The sequence below is a fragment of the Betta splendens genome, chromosome 7, assembly GCF_900634795.4.
Source record: "Betta splendens chromosome 7, fBetSpl5.4, whole genome shotgun sequence".
Lineage (NCBI taxonomy): Eukaryota > Metazoa > Chordata > Actinopteri > Anabantiformes > Osphronemidae > Betta > Betta splendens.
Window position 1 is genome coordinate 3257011 of NC_040887.2, and position 23039 is coordinate 3280049.

At 46.5% G+C, this 23039-nt stretch overlaps 4 protein-coding genes across 16 annotated transcripts in view; 2 read left to right on the top strand and 2 right to left on the bottom strand.

Moving 5' to 3' along the window:
- Positions 1-9191, top strand: part of LOC114858528 (cyclin-dependent kinase 17-like) — a 27472-nt gene extending 18281 nt beyond the window's left edge. For 6 of the 12 annotated variants that reach the window (XM_041071466.2, XM_041071465.2, XM_041071470.2 and 3 more), the window contains 12 exons: positions 2323-2379; positions 2488-2602; positions 2745-2839; positions 3094-3156; positions 3269-3392; positions 3769-3889; positions 4090-4187; positions 4297-4402; positions 4567-4609; positions 4702-4792; positions 4873-4950; positions 5548-9191. In XM_041071466.2, the coding sequence (XP_040927400.1) occupies positions 2323-2379; positions 2488-2602; positions 2745-2839; positions 3094-3156; positions 3269-3392; positions 3769-3889; positions 4090-4187; positions 4297-4402; positions 4567-4609; positions 4702-4792; positions 4873-4950; positions 5548-5651 (1095 nt within the window). In that variant the 3' untranslated portion in view covers positions 5652-9191. The remainder of the gene's footprint in view (positions 1-2322; positions 2380-2487; positions 2603-2744; positions 2840-3093; positions 3157-3268; positions 3393-3768; positions 3890-4089; positions 4188-4296; positions 4403-4566; positions 4610-4701; positions 4793-4872; positions 4951-5547) is intronic. The other 6 variants (XM_029155888.3, XM_029155891.3, XR_008695168.1 and 3 more) reach the window with 5 other exon arrangements.
- Positions 9192-9270: 79 nt separating this feature from the next.
- On the bottom strand, positions 9271-10773 carry parapinopsina (parapinopsin a). Its single transcript, XM_029155896.2, has 5 exons — positions 10449-10773; positions 10293-10383; positions 9986-10223; positions 9668-9916; positions 9271-9597 (listed from the first exon to the last, which is right to left on the bottom strand). The coding sequence occupies exons 1-5, from the start codon at positions 10771-10773 to the stop codon at positions 9469-9471; spliced, it is 1032 nt and encodes a 343-aa protein (XP_029011729.1). The 3' UTR covers positions 9271-9468.
- Positions 10774-11423: 650 nt separating this feature from the next.
- ddx20 (DEAD (Asp-Glu-Ala-Asp) box polypeptide 20) lies at positions 11424-16121 on the top strand. Its single transcript, XM_029155877.3, has 11 exons — positions 11424-11627; positions 12132-12226; positions 12761-12929; positions 13018-13132; positions 13258-13400; positions 13521-13659; positions 13767-13825; positions 14019-14101; positions 14224-14329; positions 14575-14676; positions 14778-16121. Exons 1-11 carry the CDS (start codon positions 11432-11434, stop codon positions 15941-15943), a joined length of 2373 nt encoding a protein of 790 aa, XP_029011710.1. The 5' UTR covers positions 11424-11431; the 3' UTR covers positions 15944-16121.
- Positions 16122-16752: 631 nt separating this feature from the next.
- The window catches only part of kcnd3 (potassium voltage-gated channel, Shal-related subfamily, member 3), a 65293-nt gene continuing 59006 nt past the window's right edge, over positions 16753-23039 (bottom strand). For both annotated transcript variants that reach the window (XM_029155883.3, XM_055510399.1), the window contains 5 exons: positions 22906-23007; positions 21172-21204; positions 20971-21063; positions 20287-20546; positions 16753-19653 (listed from right to left, as the gene is read on the bottom strand). In XM_029155883.3, coding sequence (XP_029011716.1) covers positions 19479-19653; positions 20287-20546; positions 20971-21063; positions 21172-21204; positions 22906-23007 — 663 coding nt within the window. In that variant the 3' untranslated portion in view covers positions 16753-19478. The remainder of the gene's footprint in view (positions 19654-20286; positions 20547-20970; positions 21064-21171; positions 21205-22905; positions 23008-23039) is intronic.

A 23039-nucleotide genomic window follows, 5' to 3' on the forward strand; every position in this document is an offset into this window, starting at 1 on the left:
CTTGTGTACCTTTAGGGCTGTGGCATGTGCGTGTTGTAATATATCACTCAATAATTTAGCAGCAGCGTCAGCCTCTTCTGCTGGAGCTTCTCTCCTGACTAGGATTACACACCAGGAGACCTTGAAGTGAGCTAGAGAGACAGAAAGATGCAGAGAGAAAGGGACATCCGGCGATAACAGCAGCAACAGGACATATAGGATATTTAAAAGGGGCTGTAAGAAAAGAGAAAGGACTGCTGAGATGAAAAATGTTGGTTCTGGAAGTCAGAGTTTATAAAAGAAAAAGTTTTTATTAGAGCATCTACTGTTGTTTACTTAGTTTAGGTTGGTGCAACCAAAGTTCTGTTGGCCTAGTTTTAATACGCTCTCCTCTGGGTTGACATTTGCAGCTTTAGTTAAAATACATAACGTGAATATACCTCTGCCACAAAAAAATGAATGTGCTTCCACAGTCACGTGTTACTTGTGTGACAACACTTCATGTGCTGTGTGACTTTAGTTCCGTAATGTAGAACACGTGTCAGGTGTCCTGTGGCAGATGGTCACACCGAAACCATGTATTCTGATCTTTGAATGGTTTCCAGCTCCACGTAAGAGAAGTTGGTTGGTTTACGTTTTCTCTCATGGCTGTTGCTCATTGATAATCAATTATTCATAGCATTCCAGTAAGGTTCAGTGTTCCATGATGGTCATCCCATTGCACATTACAGCGCTTTAAGTATTATGCAACTTGTTCCATGCCCCTGTCCAAATATATATATATATATATATATATATATATATATATTACTATTATTACAGCAAATTAAAATTATGTACAAGGTTGTTTCATAAAAGAAAAAAAGAAAAAACATGTCTACACTCCTGTCACTATTGGTGGTTTTACATCAGAAAGGTGAAACTCTGTCCATTAGCTGATTAATTTAATGTGAAGACTGGCTCCACCATGCTAATCTTTCTCCCCCTCTTGTTGCCTGTCATTTCCTCTCACCCACCCACTCCTGTCTCCCCTGCACAAGTAGAAAACCCTAATTAAAATTGAAATGTGGTCAAGGTAATGGACTTGTTCAATATACATTCGATCCAAGCTGCAGGCATCTCTCTTCTCACATTACTTCTGATGTCAGCTCATCTCTCTGTGCGTCTCCTCAGTTCCTGCGCAGGGCTCCAGCCAAACACATTTTGTTTGGTTTTAAGTTGCTTGAATTTGGCCACGAAAACTTGGTCTGACCTAGTTCTGCTGAGTAAGCTCACTGGAGCGTTGTGAATAAAATGAACCCATTGCCACTGGAAGCATATGCAGGCACACAAACGCACGGTGCAGTACATAGAGAGAAGAGCTTCACAGCGAGCAAAGAACCGGTAAAGAATTGGACATTTCTTTCTTTTCTCCCACCTGCACAAAAGTGAGAGTGGACAGGATTTATGTGTGTGACCTTTAATTTGTTCTCATATGAGAAGCACAACTCAGCAGTTTCTGACAGCTGCTGTCAAAAACATGGCGATATGAGATTTGTTTATGAGTGTTTATATGGAAGCATAAGCTGCAAGTCTAATTACAAATATTGTTTTGTCTACTAAGATGCCACATAGTCAAATATAAGGAATGAATGCACTGTATGCACATGTCGAATGAGAAACCAAATTTTTGTGTTTGTGTGTGTTTGATTATTTTCATGCCAGCTGCAGTACAAACCAGACACTAATTATAATGACGATTACACCTTGTAATTAATTATGCATAATGCATATTTATTTATTTGGGTGTATGTGTGTCATCTCATGTTGGCCTTCAGGCACGGCTTTGAAGAGATCACATGCTTCATCAGCTAACTTGGTCACTGGAGACCCTCCCCCTCATACATGCTTATGAATGCGCATAGCCAAGCACGGCCCTGCATTCACATTAGCACCAGCGTGGAATGGGCCGCCACAAGATTGAGGGTGAAAGGTTGGTCCAAAAAGATGGACACAGATGAAGCAAAGCTCATACAGCCCTGTCAGAGATGAAGAACTAAATGAAAAAAAGTGGCAGAGAGAGGAAGAAACGGTGACAGGCCCGTCGGTTCACAGCTTGACGTAGCTACATGCATTTATAATTCATGGCCTGGAAACTTGGGGCAACATACATTATGCAGCTTTATTAACTGAATTCAGGACTAATAGGATATTCATTAACCACACACAGATGTGAAGTGTGCCTGCTGGATACAGAAATAGTCAGAAATGAATATACACCATACACAAACAGGGCTTTGTTCAGTTTATTCATATAGATATATACATATAGCGTCCTCAACTGTTTCCTTTCTTTCTTTCTAGTCTGAAATTGGCTTTGGGAAACTCGAGACCTACATCAAACTGGACAAACTAGGGGAGGTGAGTTAAAAAAGCAAACATGGCCAGAGTGCCGCTAGGATGTACTGTATCACGTCACCATTCAGTTACCTTTCTCCGAATGCTAAACATGTGGTCTTCCCTCTGCAGGGGACCTACGCTACAGTGTTCAAGGGGCGAAGCAAGTTAACAGACAACCTGGTGGCTCTGAAGGAGATCAGACTGGAGCACGAAGAGGGCGCACCCTGCACAGCTATCCGAGAAGGTACGGTTTCACAGTGTTTTTGGTACGTACAGTGGCTGACAGTCTGTGGTGCCGTCTTACTCCCTGAACTGGGAGCTGTTTCGGTTTTCTAACAGGCTGTCTATGTTTGAGTGACAGTATGTGATGTCTCTTCCTCTTCTAGTGTCTCTACTGAAAGACTTGAAACACGCTAATATTGTCACTCTCCATGACATTATCCACACTGACAAGTGCCTGACACTCGTGTTTGAGTACCTGGTAAGTGACAGTACTATACATTGTGTCTCTAAAGAAGAATATTATATTATAGTGTATGTAATCTTTCTTTCTTTCTTTCTTTCTTTCTTTCTTTCTTTCTTTCTTTCTTTCTTTCTTTCTTTCTTTCTCTCTCTCTCTCTCTCTCTCTCTCTCTCTCTCTCTCTCTCTCTCTCTCTCTCTCTCTCCCCCTCCCTCCCTCCCTTCCTTCCTTCCTTCCTTCCTTCCTTCCTTCCTTCCTTCCTTTCTTTTTTCAGGAAAAAGACCTCAAGCAGTATATGGATGACTGTGGAAGCATAATGAGTGTTCACAATGTTAAGGTAATATTGAGAAATGTTTGAATGTATGGTCACAAATGTACAACAGCTGTTGTATGTGTCTTGATGAATGAATACTATTACTGAACACTATACGTATCACTTTTCTGTCCAGATCTTTCTGTTCCAGCTGCTGCGAGGTCTTGCATACTGCCACAAGAGGAAGGTTCTCCACAGAGACCTCAAACCACAGAACCTGCTAATAAATGAAAAAGGAGAGCTCAAACTAGCAGATTTTGGTAAATCAACACTTTTACTACATCATAGTATACACTGATTATCTGAAATATCTCTGTGTTGGTTTTTAGAAGCTCCGGAGATGTGACATTTCTTCATTTTACTCTCAGCAGGTTTTTTAAAAGCAATTCAATTAATGCATGAAATTGTATAAGTCTCAAAGCAACATCTGTGCCCCCTGGAGGCCACAAGACTAAACACTTAACACTGGTCTCCTTAAGTCCAGTTTCCAGAGTGCAGGTCATACAATTGTATCCATTCTATATTTGGTGTAGGTTGTTTTTCCAAGTTACTAATTGAAATATCAATATATTTTTCAGATTCAAATAGGAAACAGGACTTTACATCATTGTTCCTTTCTCGTGTGTTTGAATTCAGGACTTGCACGAGCCAAATCTGTCCCCACGAAGACCTACTCAAATGAAGTTGTGACATTATGGTACCGACCACCAGATGTGCTTCTAGGCTCCACTGAGTACTCTACACCCATTGACATGTGGTGAGCAAATGCAATAAATGATATTGTCATTTTATATTGATATTGGGAAGACGTCTTTGCCTTTGTTCAGCACATGTGTACCCATACACTACCCATAGGTAGTTTGAACAATGGAAGAATGGATCCCTTAATATTAGTAAATGATGTCAAGACTTTTAAGACATGTTTAGGGGATATGCTAATTTAGATTCTTCATCCAGGGGTGTGGGCTGCATCTTCTATGAAATGATCACAGGCAGGCCTCTCTTCCCTGGATCAACTGTGGAGGATGAACTTCACCTTATATTCCGCATACTTGGTAAGACAACACTGGTGGACTACAAAATATTAAATATATACTAAATATCACTATAGGTTTCCGGCTTTGTTAGCTGGATATGTGTACTCAGGCGGATCTTACTCTGCAGGTACCCCTACGGAGGAGACTTGGCCTGGCATTACCACCAGTGAAGAGTTTAAGACATACAATTTTCCCCAGTACCACGCAGAACCCCTCGTCAACCATGCACCCAGGTATCTTAATGTGGGCCTGTACACGGGGAAGGGAAGGAAGCATGTGTCCATGTTAAATGCTGGGTATAAGTTGGAAATAAGGCAGGATTGAGTCTCTCTGAGCATGCATTTGTTTTAATTATATGGTTTATTTAAGTTAAAAGTACTTTCTCTTTTACTCACAGGATAGACAGTGATGGTCATGACTTGCTCTCAATGCTTCTACAGGTAAAAGGAATACATGTACACAGATTAGATTATTCTAAGACATATGTTGTGGTAATTTTGATATATACATCTCTTGTCTCTATGGTTCCTAGTTTGAAGCTAAAAAGCGCGTCTCAGCTGAGGATGCTCTCAGACATTCATATTTCAGAAGCCTCGGGGAGCAGGTTCAAACACTGGCTGATAGTGAGTATATCGAGTCTGACTGGTGGAACAACAACACGCAATGGACAAACACTGTCTTACCAAAGCTCTGTTATTTTCAGCTGCCTCCATCTTCTCTGTAAAAGGCATTCAGCTCCAGAGAGATCCAGGAAAGAGATCTTCAGTCTACCCAGAATCAAGTAAGTTAGAAAGCTAGTAACTAAAAGAAAACTAGAAGGAAAAGCCGGGAAAAGAAGAATTCTCATGGAGAATACAATAGAGAGTAGATTTGGCTCCCTATCCTCCTTCCTGTCTTTCTGTGTAAGACTTTACCTGTTGTCTGTCATGGCTCTGTGTAATCATACATGTCATACATTGTGATCAGTGTAAGTGTGAGCTGAGCAGGCATTACTGAATTCACTGCCAAAGGGCACGTGTAAGAGAAAACAATCAAAAGATGAAATCTTCCAGTAACGACCATTAAAGGCAGCGACAAGTAGCAAAGGGCTGCTAGAGTTTTGTCTTTGAACTACGTTACATCATCTCTGAATGCCTGATTTGATATTTGACTAGATTGGCTTCCTGTTTCTGTCTTTCTCACATTCTTAGTCTCTGTGTCTCCGTTTTTCTGCTTCTGCTGCCTCTGTCATGTTCTGATAAACTTCCCCTTCTCTTTATTGACACCCGTGCTCTGTTCTGTCGCGATGCTCATCTGTTCATTAATCCTCTCTCCCCTGTGTACCCTACTCCAACTCCTCTATAACACCTTAATGTTCCCAACCCACAACCCTAAAAAGCGGTGGCCCATAGGCTAGGCTCAGCACCCTCGCAGTACTTCCCGAGAGAAGCAGCCAATCCCAGGGCTCAGAGTCACAATCTCTCCTCCACTTCCACTGGCTGAGTGGCCCCTTCCTTTCTGGTAAATACGGTCTCTTTCTTTCTGCCCGTCTCTTTCTTTTGCTGCTGTTAACGCTTTTCTGCCCGTCTGTGCCTGGTCGCAGCAGTCCCACGCGACTGGATTGTTCTCCTGAACCAAAACAACATTTTACCATCTTTTGAACTCGCGAGCTTCCATCCTATTATTTTGTCTCTGTTTTTAAAACTCACTGTTTTCTTGTTCCCGCCAGCTGTCTTTTGACATTTACAGTCTCACACCCACAAGCATCATCTTGGCTTACTCCTGCGTAATCCTGTTCTTGTGGGAGTGAGCCCAGTGTTTAACACAGGGACAAGAGCGAGTTCAAAGTGAATTCTTTGATCTGAGAATGGAGAGTCATGTGAATGTTTTCTTCTGTAGTCCTGTTTAGGTTTCTGCAGCGAGAGGTGTAGCCCTTTTGTTGAGTTTGTAAGTGAGCAGTTGTTGTTGTTTTTGTTTTGTTCTTTAGCACAGATGTGTGTGTATGTTTAGTGCAGTGCGTTACTGTGTTTCTGGTAAGTATAATGAAGCTTCAGCAACATTCATGGTTGATTAATTAACTAAGTGGCAGTAAATTAATTATGAAGCAGCCTAAATATATAAATGTAGTACGATTCATTGTTTGAGTCCAGTGAAACAATACATTTATAAAAGTCTGTAACCTATAGAAAAAGGTTCAAAATACAAATAGTTGATTAATTAGTGTGTTCTTTCTTTTGGAGCTACACTGTAGAAAGAACGCAAACATCACCTAGTTGTTGCTGATGCTGACCCTTGTGTTGGATGGAGATCAGATAGAACAGCACAGTGTTAAACTCTGTTCCCACTACATTAAAACCACCAGATGATGACTGAATAGTTTGTATTGCTGGCATGGAGTGATGTTTGCAGGAGTGTGCAGTGTGTTGTTAGGTTCTATCAAACCCTCTTTTTACATCTCTCTCTCTCTCTCTCTCTCTCTCTCTCTGTCTCTCTCAGGCCAGGGGAAGAGCAGGAGGCAGAGTGTGTTGTTTTAGTGCTGGCAGGGGTGCTGAGGCCCTGCCACGCCAACGCTGAAGGAGCGACACACCCTGCTACATAGACACAGACAACACTAACGCACACACACAAAACCACAAGACAAAACCGTACAGAACTGAGACTGAAGAATTCATACTTGACTAAATCATACAGACTCCAAAGACTGTAAACGAGACGGGTGCGTGATGCTAGAAGAGAAGTGGGAGAGCGTACGTTTGTCTCCTTGCTGCTATGAGTATTGCTGTCCAGAAGAGGGCAGCGCTGAAGATGCAGACATAGCTTTGGAACTGAACCTACTGCATCTGTTCACTGAGGAAGAGAAGGCAGAGGAGCATGGAAGGCGATGGAAGAAGCCTGTCCCTCTTTCTTTGCTTTCAGACTGTTGTACATACAGAGACTGAGCTGTAAGAACTCTGCTTTTTCATAACACGCCTCAGCCTGAATCCAAACTCTGAATATTGCACCTCAACTCTAGACACTTGCATAACCTCTTTAGTAGATGATCCTCAAAAACAACACAATCTTTCTCTCCCTCTCTCTCTCCCTCTCTCTCTCTCTCTGTTGTTCTGTCGCACACAATTATACGACATACATACACACTTGAAAGTTCACTTGAAAGCTAAGAGTGTTCTGATCATTGGAGTTTACAGAGTTGAACTTTAGCACCTTATTGTCCGGTAGATGTCAGGGTGGCTGTCCTTGTGTTACCTCATCAGTTACTCAAGCAGAGTAGGATGTCAAGTACACACTATATAGATATTATAGTGAAAAAGAATCATAGTGATAAACCAAAAAAAATCACTAACCATAGAAAAACTGGACAGATGTGTTGGACACCGCTGTTCACTGTAACAATCCACAAACATGTCCACGGCAGGATGGTTCTGTTTCAATCACGAAGGACGTAATTAAAGAGTGAGAAGTGTACAGATCCTCACCTGCTTCCTCTCAGACACCCCTTGTCTCTCGCCTTGACTCAGACCTTGTGTGACATGCAGATGTTCATGTTGTCCTTTCTTTGCACCTAATTTTACCTCTTTAGATTATAAGTAGACAGCCCCGCCCTCTCAGCCCAACTCCACGTGCATTTACTTTTAGATTTTTTTGTAATTTGTATATATGATCATACTTTTTACTAGTCAGAAGCAATGAAAATTCCAGGATGCTGTTCCCGGCCTGTACTGCTTCCGCTGGAACAGTTGACAGCTGACTGTGGACGTGTTGCACATTCCTTGAGCTCAGGACTTAATGCTAGTGTGGTTTTGTAGATGCTGTGAGGTTCGGCTGCTTGCGTGCGTCTCCCCCGTAGAGCAGAGTATGGCAAACGTGGCCTGAAACCCTTTGCAAAGCTGTAGAGCTTCTTAGCATCGACCTGTCGTCACGTCGTCATCTTGCTCGTCTCGGTTCCACCATGTTGTTCCTGTAAAACTACTTTATCCATGTCTTTGCCTGTCAATTCTTCAAATATGCTTGTGTAGTAAACATACAGATGTGAAATAGCTGCTTGTGGAGAAGGAATACCTCTGGTAGGTTGAACCCATGGAACATGACCTTTTATTGTGTTTTTACACCAGACACCACGTACTCAATGGCTCCAGATGAGTCTGAGGACTGAACCTTAACTGAGATGAAGACAGTGACAACACAGTATTCAGCAACAGTGTGCTGCAAGTTTGCATTATAGATCTGACTCATCTCGAAGGTACACAATGCAAATGATCACGTAGGCGCTCAGCTGGACACTAGTTCAGACACTGGTTCATGCTGTTATTGTTCTGGCTGCCAGAAAGAACAGGACCAAAGTCAACCCTCCAAGCACCAGGTGTTCAAGCACACAACTGTTTCACACACCAACATGTCGACATGCCAACATGTACTGTATCTGTGAGACGGCCTGTAGGTGTAGATTGGAGTTTGTCCTTCCTCAGGCGCTGACCTCGGGTCACTCTGCAGCTCTTTTCCTGCGATGGACTCAGGGCGGAGTGATCCCACGCCTGTGCCTGGAGGAGGGACTACTTATTCACCCAGAGTGTGACAGTATGTAGCATGTACATAGATCCTCACTCTGTATATATAACCGTGTACAGGTTTGATACAGCTATTCACATTCTGGCTTCTTTAGGCTTTTCTCATAGCAATATTTCTGTGATCAATTAAAAAGGTGATAGGATGAGTATCCGTTTGTGTTTATGTAGAGAGAAGAAAGTGACTGTGAATGATCGAATCGTGAGACTTGACTAAAGTGGTGGCAGTTTAGTTTAGTTAAATATTTTATTTGATCTTGTTTTGATTTGTTCTTTGCTGTTAAACATCCAAAAGCCTGGAGTGTAGTGTCACGCTGCGAAGGAGTGCAACACACTGATCATCTTGATTTTTATCGACGAAAGCCATAAAGGTCACATGCAGACAGAGGTTTTGTGTGTGAGGGGTGTGAACCATGTATGAGCACAGACCTTATGAAGCAAAGAGGATGTGTACACCTAATAAAAAGTCAAAATCACCTGAGCACCTTTGTTCTCGTCATAAATCTTTTGATGTTGTTGTGACAGATTGCAGCTGCAGAGTAAACGTGCCTGAGGCTGCATTTCATTTACAGCGGCATTGGCTTTAATAAAAAACAAAAACTCGTACAAATCTGATTCACTTCAACACGTTTGTTGTGTTGTTCCATATTTGACTCCACACCCTACGAATTGGACACATCCCATAATTCTCTATCAACTACTAATGATCACAGCGACTAAACAAAACAGTTGTCAGAGCTGTACATTAATATTCACATTTAAGGTTCCTCAGGGGAGATCTTCTTGCTGTTGCTGACAGAAGCCACAGTGGTCTCATCAGACGTCTGTGGGTCCGAGTCCCACGGGTTCCACCCACACAGGATAGTGGGAACGGCGTATCCTCGGAACTAGACTCACACACGGACAGTACAGGACAATGGCTTCGCCAGTCTATAAACGTGCGCAGTGAAAGCTCACCTGTTTGTTCATGAACACGTATATGATGGGGTTGTAGACGGTGCTGCTCTTGGCCAAGAACGCAGGTATGGTGGCGACGACGGGGTCAATGCGCAGACCCGAGTCCAGGATCACAGCCAGGGCCATGGAGGCGTAGGGCAGCCAGGTGAGGAGGAAGGCCAGCACCATCGCCACCACCATCCGCGCCACCTGCACCTCCACGCGGCTGATGCCGCCGCCGCCGCCGCCGGACACCTGCAGCTTGGTCACCTGCACGCGCGAGACAGGTTCCTAAAGCGTCACAGCAACAAGGAGCGCGCGCCCGTGTGCACGGCTGACCTGACGCAGGGTCCACAGCAGCCGCAGGTAGGACACCACGATGACGCAGAAGGGCCCCGCGAAGCACAGGAGGAAGTAGGTGACGATGTAGGACGCGGTGCCGGCGTCGCGGCTGGACCAGCTGGGGGCGCAGGAGACGTGGACGCCCTCCAGCTCGTAGCGCCCCCAGCCCAGCAGCGGCGGCGCGTTCCACAGCAGCGACCAGAGCCAGGACAGCAGCAGCGCGGCCAGCGCGTGCCTGGGGAGGAGGCAGGCGTCACGCGCGGGTCCACGCCGGCGTCGGGATGCGGCTCAGAGCGGCTCCTACCTGGTCTTGAACAGGACGGCCCCCATGGGGTGACACACCACTATGTACCGCTCCACGGAGATGATGCCTATCGTACACAGGCTGGCTATACCTGGAGGCAAAAGCAGACTGTTACATGAAATCACATCTGGCTCAACATCTGTGTCCGCGGCTCACCGAAGAAGGCCACGGCAAAGGCCTCCAACACGCAGCCCACGCGCCCCAGGCTGAAGTAGCCCATGGCGCTGGTCAGAGTGGTGGGCAGCCCCCCAAACACGGCGCAGCCCAGGTCGCACACGGCCAGGTTGACCAGCGCGAGGCTCAGCGGCTGCCGCAGCTGCCGGTGCCTCAGCGTCACCACGATCACCAGCACGTTGAGCACGATGCCGGCCGCGGAGAACGCGCCCACGACCACGGCCAGCAGCGTGTATCCGGCGCGCGAGAGCAGCCGCGTCCCGACGGCGCCGTCTGGCGAGGACGCGTTCGGGTGGAGGGTCTCCATCTCGCTGCCCGCGGCAGTGTCAGCGTGTCCGAATGCAAAGGCGAAATGAAGATCCAAAGAGCGTCAAAGACCGACACCTGGTGAACGTGTGCCCGTGAGCCGCCGCCGCCGCCGCGTGTGTGTGCCGATATGGAGCTTAAAAGCACTTGAACACGCGCCCCTTCATAAGCCTGTTAGGTGGAACAAAGTTCATGACAGCACATTTCATTCATGACGAGCAAATCCTGAGATCCGGATTGTGAAGGCCACCATGTAATACGGCACTTTCCATGATTACAGCTCCACAGCTGCCCTCGATTAATGAACCCAGTATGATGTTTAGATGCATGTTTGCTTGTTGATGGCGCAGACGATATTAACCACTGGAAGAACAAACTGATGCACATGTGTATCTGTGAGCACTAGTACTTTTTTAGTGTATTCCGGTTGCTTTTTATTTAGGGAGGTCAGATGAAACTCATCAAAATGTCTGCTTAATGTTGCAACACAAACTGAACGAGACCCAGAACGTACTGTTACTGTAAGACTTCCTCCACACCGTAATAAAACAGGCTGTGCAGTTTCCCTCCAGGCCGCCAGGGGGCGCTGAACACGCAGGCACCGCTCCCAGACGCCGTAAACGGGCTCCGCGCTGCTCGGCGCTCACTGGCCAGCAAACATGGCCGCCTCCGTGAGGAAGACAGCGCACGACATAGAGACGAGACAGCGGACAGATGACGTGCTGTCGTCTGAGGGCATCGACTTCAGCTCCCTGCTGCTGTCTCCGGCCGTGCTGCACGGTCTGTCCGCCTCGGGCTTCCAGAAACCCTCCCCGATCCAGCTCAAAGCCATCCCGCTGGGCCGCTGCGGACTCGGTACGTTCGGATGAGTCCACAACAAGCATGTGGACCTGCTTCCACGCCAGCCACAACCCGCCCATCACACGCGTTTATATTTACGTAGTCATGACTAAGCGGCTGCTGGATGTTTATTATATTATATATTAGCAATGCGATAGTTGGACGAACGTACAGGTGACAAGTATGTAAGTTTGTAAGTATCCAAGTGGTTTGTAAGAGTTAATGTTTTCCTCACGAAGATATATTTATTACCTTTAGCCTTTTAAAATTATGTCTCTATATCTCCACAAAAATGAAATTACTTATTCCCACGTCAAAGATCTTGTGAGTTTCTTGCAGGTTGTAGAGCTGTGAAACAGAGGGTAGTACATTATGACTGTAGATATGGTTGGTTTTATTGTTTCAATTAGATATTATGGACATGACATTATTATTGTTTACAGTCAGATTTAATTTATTGTTGAAGTTTTGAGTGTGATTTTTTTTCAGGCTAATTGTGAATCCCTGACTATTTTTCAGATTTGATAGTTCAGGCCAAGTCTGGAACAGGGAAGACCTGTGTGTTCTGCACCATCGCACTGGACTCTCTGGTTCTGGAGAACCCTGCAACTCAGGTGAGTGTGTCTATATGTATATAAGAATATTTATGTCAGTATGTTTATGTACATGAAGGGTATGTACCTGCATGCATGCAGGTACATGTGCATACATACATAAATAAATGTATGAAAATAAGTGTCCATACTTATTTTCATGCTGATTCTTACATGAGCATAAAAATAGAAGGAGTGTGTGAGAGTTATCTGGACAGTTTTGTAGTAGCGTTTGTCATAAAGTTAATAATAATAAACTTAATATTACTGGGGTCCTAATCTGCTAAAGGGTCACTCTTCCTTCTGAGGTCCTTTTAAACAGCACAGAAGCTAATAATAACTCCAATCTTACTTTTTGTTGTAGAGTAATTGTAAATTAAATTAAAAGAGGAACTGATGATAAAAAGGAGATTTGTGTGTTGTGCAGTCTGTTTTGTTGTAATCTTGTTATCCACTTACTGAGTGTGAACTTCATAACACCTGTCTGTTCTTAATCTGGAACCCACTCAAATGTAAGTGCTTGTTGACCGTAATGAACCCGTTCCCCTGCTGCAGGTTCTTGTCCTCGCCCCGACGCGTGAGATCGCAGTCCAGATCCACTCAGTGGTCATGGCCATAGGCTGTGCCATGGAGGGCCTGCAGTGCCATGTGTTTATCGGGGGCAGGCCCGTGAGTCAGGACAAACCCCACCTGAAGAAGTGCCACATAGCTGTGGGCTCACCTGGTAGGAGCCCAGTGGAGCCTGAACAGAGATGATGACTGCTTATTGTGCTCTCTGTTTGCTGTAACCACGCTCCGGGTTCTATTGTCAGGTCGCATCAAGCAGCTTATCGAGCTGGGCATGCTGTCCACCGCCAGCATCAGACTGTTTGTGCTGGATGAGGCAGATAAGCTGCTGGAGGAGGGAAGCTTCCAGGAACAGATAAAGTATGAACCCAAACAATAACAGAGATTATCAATAGAATGTCTGATTGTAAAATTACTTTTAAAATCATCATCGCCCTGACACACCAGTAAATGAAATAATGTGCCTTATCATCATTGCTCTACAGCTGGATCTTCTCGTCTCTGCCCGTGAACAAACAGATGCTTGCTCTTTCTGCAACCTACACAGAATGCCTTGCTCAGCACCTCACCCGTTACATGAGAGAGCCCACCTTTGTTAGACTCAATCCCAGTGACATGGGCCTCAAAGGTACGACCGGTGTACACAACTGCTGGCGCTCCTTGACTGAAGCCGAGTTGTTATTTTAAGGGTTCAAGTCAAATAAAACTTTGCTTGATATAAAATAAATCTTCTTATGCTTGACCTCAGGTCTGAAGCAGTATTACAAGCTGGTGAAGTCCCACGCGTTACCTCATAAGGTATTTGAAGAGAAGGTGCAGCATCTGCTGGAGCTGTTCAGTAAAATCCCATTCAATCAGGCCCTGGTGTTCTCCAACCTACACACAAGGTAACCACACCCTCTGGGTCATGGGTGCTGTGGAGTGTGCGTCCGTGCATGTGTGTGCACGTGCGAGATGCTGCATCTCTGTAACACCTGTTTTGTTGTTCCCAAAGGGCTCAGCACCTGGCAGACATCCTGTCCTCTAAAGGCCTACCTGCTGTCTGTATTTCAGGTGCAAATATTATTTATTATTATTATTCTTAATATTATATATTTTTCCCCTTGTATTTGATGCCTATTAGACATTGACTGGTTGTGTAGAATGACACAGACGTTTTTAGTAGAATGAGGTTAATTTTCTTTCTCATGATCTTGTTTATTAAAGCAGAAATAACTTCAATGTGAGTGTGTCATGGGCTGCGCAGGTGGTTTGACTCAGGACCAGAGGCTGGAGGCAATGTCAAAGCTGAAGCAGTACCAATGCAGGGTGCTGATCTCCACAGACCTGGTGAAGCACAAACCTTTTTATTGTTTCATACATCGCCTGTTGCTGTCACTCTTGTCTCTGTTACTTTCAGTGATCAATATTTTTATTTTACCTCATCTGCTCTGCTCCTCTGTGTCGTCCAGACATCCAGAGGTATAGATGCAGATAAAGTCAACTTGGTGATCAATCTAGATGTGCCACAGGACTGGGAAACGTACATGCATCGGATTGGACGGGCCGGTCGCTTCGGTCAGTGTCCTGCAGAACCTGGTCATTGCAGGGAGGTGTGTGTGTGTGTGTGTGTGTGTGTGTGTGTGTGTGTGTGTGTGTGTGTGTGTGTGTGTGTGTGTGTGTGTGTGTGTGTGTGTGTGTGTGTGTGTGTGTGTGTGTGTGTGTGTGTGTGTGTGTGTGTGTGTGTGTGTGTGTGTGTGTGTGTGTTCGTTCATGTTCCTAGAGTTTCTAATCAGGGCTACTTTTTTTTACTTTTTTCTTAGGTACTCAGGGCCTCGCTGTGACCTACTGTTGCCATGGTGAGGAGGAGAACAAGATGATGGCCATTGCTCAGAAATGTGGCCTGAGCCTGTCTGCACTGCCATGTGAGTTCTGTTCATTTGTGAGACATGCAGCACATTTAGCTTTTATTTAATAGTGATGTTGGATATTGGTTTCACTTTGATGTATTTTTGGGTCTTTTCAGCCACCATAGAGCCTGGCCTGATGGATGAGCCCTGTGACTGGGATGTCTGCACTGAAGCTTCTGCTCCTTTGACCCAAGTCTTTCCCAGGAAACAGAAGAAATCTGTGAAGAGTGAAGCCCCTGTGTCCAGCTCTGTTGAGGATGAAAGGAAGCCAGAGAAGATTCATCCAGCGCCCAGACGAGGAGCACGTATCGAAGGTAATCCTAAAAACGTTGCACCTGCGAAAGATAATCCACCTCAGGCTGCGCCAACTCGGAAAGAGCTGCAAGACGCTCTGCCAAAGATCCCTCCACTCAGCTCCTTTAAGAGCTGCAAGTCCAGGTTTGTGACTTTCGAGGAAGCTGAGCGGGACTTTGTGAGCTTCATCACCACAGGCTTGGGGAGATCAGTGGAGGTGATCCGGGAATTCAGAGGCCGAGAGGAGGACGGAAATGGTGATGAGAAGCACAGTGAGTCTGTGACACTTGACGACGACGGAGCTCAAAGTTTAATACAAAATAGAAACCGCTGGAAATCAAACGAGCCGCATCAACGATCGGTTTCTGGTTCTTCAAGCTCTTGTGGTTCCCAGTCAGACATGGAAGAGAGCCTGCAAGATGATGAGACTGTAGGAAGTTCAGTTCAGAGCCGGTCAGGTGAACGTGGAGCAATCAGAGATCCTGAGATTGAAGACGAACACGTATTCCCTGTGCCCAAACCAAAGGCAAGTCTCACTAGCTCCGAAGTTTCCACGTCTCCCAAAACACACCAGACAACCTTTGGATCAAATTGGAGAAACGTGTCTCAGTCAGAGGTTGATGAACCGGTGCCAAGCATCAGACGTAGCAGGGAAACTAATCAGTCAGCTCCACTACAGAATAGTAGAAAGAAATCAAAGAAGATGAAAGAAGAGGCTGTGAAGCAGGACAAAAGGCCCTCTGAAAAGATGGAGACGGGGAAGAGGAGCATCAGAGATGAAGGAGAAGAATATTACAAAGAAGAAGAAGAGGGTGAGTGGAGTTCTGAAACCTACTGGAGCGACTACTACAGAGCCTGGAATGATTATTACTCCTCCATGGGTCCTTTTCAAGAGCGTGGCTACCAGAGCTACTACAGTCTAGCTCAGAACTGGATGGCAGCTTATCGAATGAATGCTGTCTACATGGAGGAGCTCATGAAGTACTGACATTAATCCCTCATTAGTGAGCTGTGACGTTTACTGCTCAGCCACCGTCTAGTGTCTGGAGTACAGACCTTTGCACTAATGTATTATTCTATACTATATTTCAGTTAATTCACATGTATATGGCAATTCACAAAATGACTTTTCTAATAAATCACCAGTTTGGAGCATGTGCTTCAGAGCCCTTTGGTTGTGACTCCTAACTAGTGATTAATGTAATGTTGCGTTTTGAGAGGAAGGTGAAGAAGGACACAATCTGTTCTTCAGCACAAGGTTAGACAACACCTCATGATTACAGGCTAATCAGGCACTACCTGCCTTTCCCACAATCAGTGCGAGAGGCCCATGACAACCACCCTGAATGAAACCATTCAAACCATGAGTTCACTTGAACTGATGTTAATCATCTTTAACATTTGAGCTGTTGCAGTAGAATCAGGAGACGGTTCTTAATCCATCAACAGACGTAATGGGTGTGTTTCTACTTCTCGTCCTAACGTTAACAGTGGTTTTATATTTGATAGCTTGCTGTGGATCTGTCACGTAAAATCTGTCTTTTACATCTGTCTCTGTAAAATTGGGATGCGCGACGATGACTCTAATGACGTCGTTGATCAGGGCGATAAGCCGGGTCTGACTGAACGTCCCTCCTTCAGCACCACGGACAGCTCTGCAGGCCTTTTTGGGCCTTGCCCCCTGCTGCTCCCTAAAGCTCATGCTTGTACATGTAGTTGCATAGAACTTTATCTCTCAGGAGATTGTTGTATTGTTACGGGACCAGAAGAAGAACCAGATGGAGGAGAAACCGTGGCGATTGTTTCCAACATTATTTCTGTATTTCTATAAGAAAACGCAGTCATTTGAAGAAGAGAACCCACAGGTTTTTGTATTTGTGGCAGATATAGATGTTTTATCAGGCGTTTCACAGTCGGGACACAAGACAAAGTCATAAATAATATCCAACACCTGACAAGATACGCACAGCAGTACTCTCAACAACGACAGGTGGCGTAGAGGGGCAAAGCAAAACGTGGGAGGGAGAAGTGGCAGAGCCCAGAAAAAAGACAAAGGAGGATACAGAACAGAGAAAGAGACACAAACACAATCACAGACCTCTGTTTTTGTCGTTTGTAAATAAAAATGCCATCCGCCGACACTGCTTACGTCATAATTGAAAAAAGTGTCAGTTGGAAAACTGCAGCTGACACAAAACAACCTGTCTGGAAACAGGGAAGCAGGAAATAAATCACGTTTAGTCACTGCCCTATAGCAACAGAACACAGGGACGCTCACTTCCGCTGTTACCTACAGAACCTTACTGTTGTTTTCCATAGAATCTAAATGTTGGATTTGATGCCGTGAATATGAATTCGGTGCCTCTAACCCTGTGTTTAAACACTTGCCGGTCTGATTTTTTTTGTTTTTTTAGTTGATCTGCGCACAGTTTGACTAAACACTAATATTGCATCTAGGCAGCTGGCGTCACTGTCACGATACTAATTCACCAGCAGCACTACGTCACTACGAAGGAACGGAACGCCCTGTTCCAGCTCTAGAACGTGTTTGACTTTCTTTGGGTTTTACTCACCACAGGGTCAAAGAGAACTAAAGCACAACAGAGGAGTCTAAGGGACCTTAACTTCTTGTGTGTGATGCACTGATGTGGTACAAATACAGTATGCTATATATATCTTCACCCCAGTGGGCCGATGTGATGATGATATGCGTTGGTTGTAAGTCTTAGTAGAAATGTGTGTAAAAGCCATCTTAAGGTAATAACTTTTTAAAAGACCATGATACATTTTGCTGCAGGTTTGGCAGTTTTAAATACAGTCTACTCCTACAGGAAAAACATCAGCTACATATGGGCCAATAAAACATCAGACCAATTCCAGTATTGCTATTAAAGTATGCTCTGGGCTGCCATGTCCAGTGTGGTGGTCTACTGGGGCATCTCCAGCCCGTGTGTGTGCTCTTGGTCAACATATTGTTCCATCTGTATGGATAAGAAGTGTGGGTGCACTGCCTCTGGAGCTATTGGATTCGGAATGACATTCAGGATGAAAAAGGCCAACGGAGACGCGCGGGCTAGCAGGGTTTCAGACCTGAAAGGTCGCCGTCCATAATTACAAAGGTCAGCTTTGATGGGATTCGATGAGAAGTCATGCTAGAGCTTCACCACGGGTCTGTGAGCTGAGGCCAGACAGCATCGCACGTTCTCGGTGACAGAGCTGTGGAGGGCGTCCTCCGACTCTCCGCTCACCGTAACAGACGTCCCTGTTTTTAAGTTCTCCAGAAGATAAATAAAATTCATTTGAAACATCAAGGAGGACAAAAGTACAAACACCAAGTTTTCCTAACCACATAGAATACACATACTTAACAACTTTGAAAAAAATGCCCGCTGAGTTTGGGGAAGAGAAAACAGCTATAAAGACTACTGAAAGCAAACTGTTGTTCACACAGGAGGTGGGGACACAACAGGACAACAACGAGAGAGAGAGAGTGAGAACAAGAGGACAGCTTCACTGGTTCTGCCAAACGATGGTCAAATATTACAAAATATTCTATTAACAATATTCACACTTGGGCTCAGGACAGATTCATGTTGGAAATTCTCAGCAAGCGCCTTGTGCTTTTACTTGTGGTGGTTAAAATTGAAAATGGACTTTTTTTGGTTTGTGTTAGAGAATTATTTATTTGAGGTCCGCGGGGCTGCGAGAGCCAAGAAAGAAAAATAACTCAGGGGGACGAGGAAAGTTGGGAAAACTAAAAGCACATAAATCTCCTTTAACTCGGGCAGAACAGGCACGTTACGTGGAAAAAGGCCCGACGCTGAGAATTTCCAATAGGAACGCGCGCCGCGAACCCTTTCCGAGTGGCAGCTAGTCAAATATACCGAAGAGTGAGCCGTCGAGACTCCACGAAGACGTTTTCAGTCGGCTGAGACAAACACAGTCACTCACGCACGCACGCAGGCACGCAGGCACGTACCTCCTAGTCAGAACGTCACAAGTCCTCTATCTGGCAAAAACAGTCACACGCTCACTCACGAATACGAAACTCAGCGGTAACGTCGTCACAGACAAACCTACCGAACGTCCTGACCTGAAGAGGCTTATTTATCAGTCACTGGGCAAATGGGCCGGTGGACACAAAACAAAGGGGCCTGGTTAAACTAGCAGGAGCGAGTTGGGTTCCTCTCACGTTCCACCCGGTTCTCCAGCTCAAACTATGAAAAGCGGTGGATGAGGCACTCCACTCCACCGCCCACCTGCACGCACTCCTCCATCCACTCACTCACGCACGCACGCACACTCGACCGCTAACATGAGTAAACTGTATGTAAAAGCCAGCGTCCTCTGTACAGGGAGCCCGCGTCATTACAGTGCATGGCCAGCAGAGGGCAGGCTTCACCACGGCCACACTAGGTCTCCTTCCAGACTAGGACTCGGCCCTCGCCTCCTCTCCTGCCCCTCAGTTTGTCTCCATGAGTCTTTGTGTGTCTTTCTGTGTGCCGCGCCGTGCACCCTGGCCTTCACAGTGCGGACACCTTCACAATGTTCTGGTGGGTGGGGCCTGCGGGCAGGTGGGCGTCGCCCTCGGGGGTCGTCACTGGCGGGGTGGGGATGCTGATGATCGCCGTGGTGATCTGGCTGCTCTGGCAGTTGAGGGGCGCGGGGTCGTCCACGCGCATGTTCAGGCTGGAGCGGCTGGAACCAGAGGAGGAGGAAGAGGAGTGAGGGATTCGGATAGTGCAGCGTAATCTGATTATTTGCTTTGTATCGGGCCACTTTTGCTTGGGAAATGGTGAATGAGAAAGCCTCCTCACAATTTCCCCTGAGGTGCTTTAGAGCAAGGCAGTTAATCCCAAAGCAGCGCTTTGAAAGGGAGCAGCCCCCAGAAAATCCCGTGTTTGAATTCAGTCTCCATTAGTGTGAATGGGTCAACATGACTTATCCAGAAATCCCCAAAGGTTTTACATCTGGATTTTGTTAAAGCTTCACTAAACTATATTTTATACATAAATATGTGTAAACCATGCATGTGTCTGCTTAGGTAAATGGTACGCAGTCTTTTCTAGCAAACATTTCCACTGTCTTCATGTTCTTTTGTTGTCACACTGACTCGCTGATGCCTCGGTCGGGTCAGACTCACAGATGGAGTGAAGTATTTAGTTGATGCCACGGGGACAGTGAATTAGCACCTCATAGCCAGGTGTCATTAGCTCCATATGGCTAATGAGGCTCATTTGTGCTGGTGCTACTTGCTAAGATGTGTGTGAGCGCCGTCTTTCAGCCGCCGCGTCAGGTTAGAGGTTCAGGGACGAAGCCGGGCCGTCGTACCTGGTGCTGAGCGGTTGGATGTGGATGGTGCTGAGCTCCTGCAAGCCCTGTTGGTGCGTGTGCGTGTGGGCCAAGGGCTTCATGTGTGCGGGCGCGCTGGCGTTGGCCAACGCGCCGTGGTGCTTCTTGCTGCGGCGGCTGCAGCACGTGCCCGTGACGCCATCTTGGCTGGAGAGGGAGGGGCTTCGGGACGGGTAGCTCTGCAGCCCCGCCTCCAGGTAGCTCTGCTGGTAGTACTGCTCGTCCACGAACTCGTGGTTCTGCCAACGACAGGGAGTCATGAGAGGTGTCAGCGCTCGCATTCATGGACAACGGGTCCGTCTTGTTATTGCCTGCAGTTTCCCGATCCGTAACCTGGCTCCCGTGCAAACGCGTGGCGCCGCACGCCAGGTCGTTTTTATTTGTTGCTGCGTGTTTTAAATTATGCAGAGCTGGAGCACTCAGCGCTCACACGGCAGCACGGGAGCCGATGAGTGTGGTGGACATCACGCTACGCTGGGCCGCGCTCACTAATAGCTGTACACACGTTGGGCCTGGCTGTCGCTGACTGTTAGCTAATGAGCGAGCAACGGGAGCCTGCACGCTTCAGGGCTTTTATTCTGAAATTCAAACATCTGAATCTATGTGTCTATCGCTACCACACATATAGAGTGAGATATGAGGTGGGAAGGTGCCTGTACTCACAGTGGTTTTCTCCAGGCAGTGCAGCAGGTGGTGATGCTGGCTCTCTAACAGAGACGTGGACTTACTTAGCCGCTGGTCGTCCTCGGTGGAGCTCTGTAAGACACACACATGCACACAGGAAGTGACCGCCGTGCTCCCGTTCTCTGTCACGCAGACACGGATCAGATGTGGGAGGTGTGCGGCCGGCGGCTGTCCCAGTACCTGGTCTGAAAGGTTCATCTTGTACGGAAGTTGCTTCAGTGGGAGAAGGAGACAAAAGGAGAACAGACAGGTAGAGTTTTACTAGTGTTCATAGTTGGGCAGCGCGAGCGTCGACCCTGAGCCACGTCTGTGAACATCAGCAGAGCCGCGGCTCTGATCCGTGCCGGGAGGGAGGCTCCCAGCACGACTTAGCCCTAATGGAGATACAGTATGTACAGGTCACAACAATATCCACGGCGACACTTCGCCTCCATCTCTGCTATTGTAAATCCTGGCTTTGGGCAAATTAAAGCTTAATAACTCCTTATTTTTCTCGCCGCGGCCTGTTTACATCTTAACTCGCGTGTGTGTCTGCGTTGAACCAACTGTGTGTCACGTCTAGTTCTGTGGTGGATTTGACCGGACTGTGTGGGCTTCAGGGGAGATTCCTATAAGACAGTTGTTTAAAATGTTAAATCCATGTAATATTATTAGCTCCAGATAAGCTTTTTTGTCACAAGAAAACTTTTATGTTGAGCAAAGAATACAGATAATATTCATTAAAATGACCCCATCCTAAAATCTAATATTTGTAATATATTAAAAAGCTTTTGATATTCAGTTATTAGTTTTCTGAAATTGCCTAACTGTGCCTTTTTGGATGTAATTCAGCAGAATGATGTCATGCCTCATAGGGAGCCCTTGCATCTGAGGAGGGTTTGGAGGCTGTGGAGCCAAGCGTGGCGGCCGTCGCTGCTGCTGCCGCAGAGCTTCACGTCGACGGCCTTTCAGCGGCTTGCGTCAGTGTTTCCCAGTGAGTCTGAAGCTTGAACTGTTTACAGAACAAGGCAGAAGCTCGTGCCTCGATGCCGCCCGTGTGTGGAAGGTGCACGTGTCCCGTACGCTAAGAAAAGCACCCGTTGGCGTAAGCAGAAGCTTCTCTGCTGACTGGTTCTGTTCCGATGATGCGACTCACCTGCGCTGGCGCCTGCGATCCAACGCAGGTGTTTAGGAGCAGTTATTTCGGTCCTGCTGTACAGGTCTATATCAGCGCTCTGTTTGGATCAGTACTGTACCGGGTGGAAGCAGCTGGATCTGCACCGTCAACGTGTTACTGACGACGTGATTCGCCCCATTGTTTGATTCATTAATAGTTTGTTGTTGTGCTCATAACTCCTGCAAAGTGAATTAACCTTGAATCGTATAATGCAACTTTATTAGCACAGTTGAGGGTTTACGGCAGCTGGTATAAATCCTTCACACAGTGCTGCAGTCCCTGCAGGAAACCCTATGTTTTGCGCTATACATAAAAATGTAATGCATTATTCAGCCGTATCTGGAGTGTGAGCAATGTTGTCATTCTGGGTCCGTCCTCGGCACCGCAGCTGTAGAGAAAGCAATAGATACTCGGGGAGGCAGAGGGAGATTGAAGGCGAAGGAGAGGGACTTGTTTTTGTTTTGTCAGCCTCAGGCCACCGTAGTGCCTGTGAACCGCAGCGTTCTGGCAAAGCACGGAACATCCTTGAGTTGTGTTTACATTTCCTGCTGCACGGCCCAGAGCCTGTTCCTCAGCTGGGCAGCTGGGCTCAGGAGGCTGGCGTCAGAGGTGGCGCCGATGGAATGACATCAGCCGCGTTCTAAGAACTGACAACTATCCCCGCTGCGTTTTCAAGCGGGCGCGGATGCTCAAACGCTACGCAACCCGGAGTGAAACCGCGGGCAAACCTCGGTGGAGCGCGCGGAGGCTTCACGCACCGTGAGTTCCAGGGCTTCGTTGAACAGGCCGTTGCGCTTGCTGTGCAGGAAGGCGTTGGAGCTTCCGGTCTTGGAGATGCGAATCCTCGCCAGGCGCGCTTTCTGCAAGAGACGACAGAGAGCACCTGTTAGAC

What these genes read in the sequence shown, in the direction of transcription:
- parapinopsina (XM_029155896.2), bottom strand. Translation starts at nt 10,773, where the DNA reads ATGGAGACCCTCCACCCGAACGCGTCCTCGCCAGACGGCGCCGTCGGG. An exon ending in GCCGTCCTGTTCAAGACCAG is followed by an intron (nt 10,224 to 10,292) that starts GTAGGAGCCGCT and finishes CCTCCTCCCCAG; the next exon opens with GCACGCGCTGGCCGCGCTGC. An exon ending in TGCTGTGGACCCTGCGTCAG is followed by an intron (nt 9,917 to 9,985) that starts GTCAGCCGTGCA and finishes TCGCGCGTGCAG; the next exon opens with GTGACCAAGCTGCAGGTGTC.
- ddx20 (XM_029155877.3), top strand. Translation starts at nt 11,432, where the DNA reads ATGGCCGCCTCCGTGAGGAAGACAGCGCACGACATAGAGACGAGACAG. An exon ending in CATAGCTGTGGGCTCACCTG is followed by an intron (nt 12,930 to 13,017) that starts GTAGGAGCCCAG and finishes TTCTATTGTCAG; the next exon opens with GTCGCATCAAGCAGCTTATC. An exon ending in AGCTTCCAGGAACAGATAAA is followed by an intron (nt 13,133 to 13,257) that starts GTATGAACCCAA and finishes ATTGCTCTACAG; the next exon opens with CTGGATCTTCTCGTCTCTGC.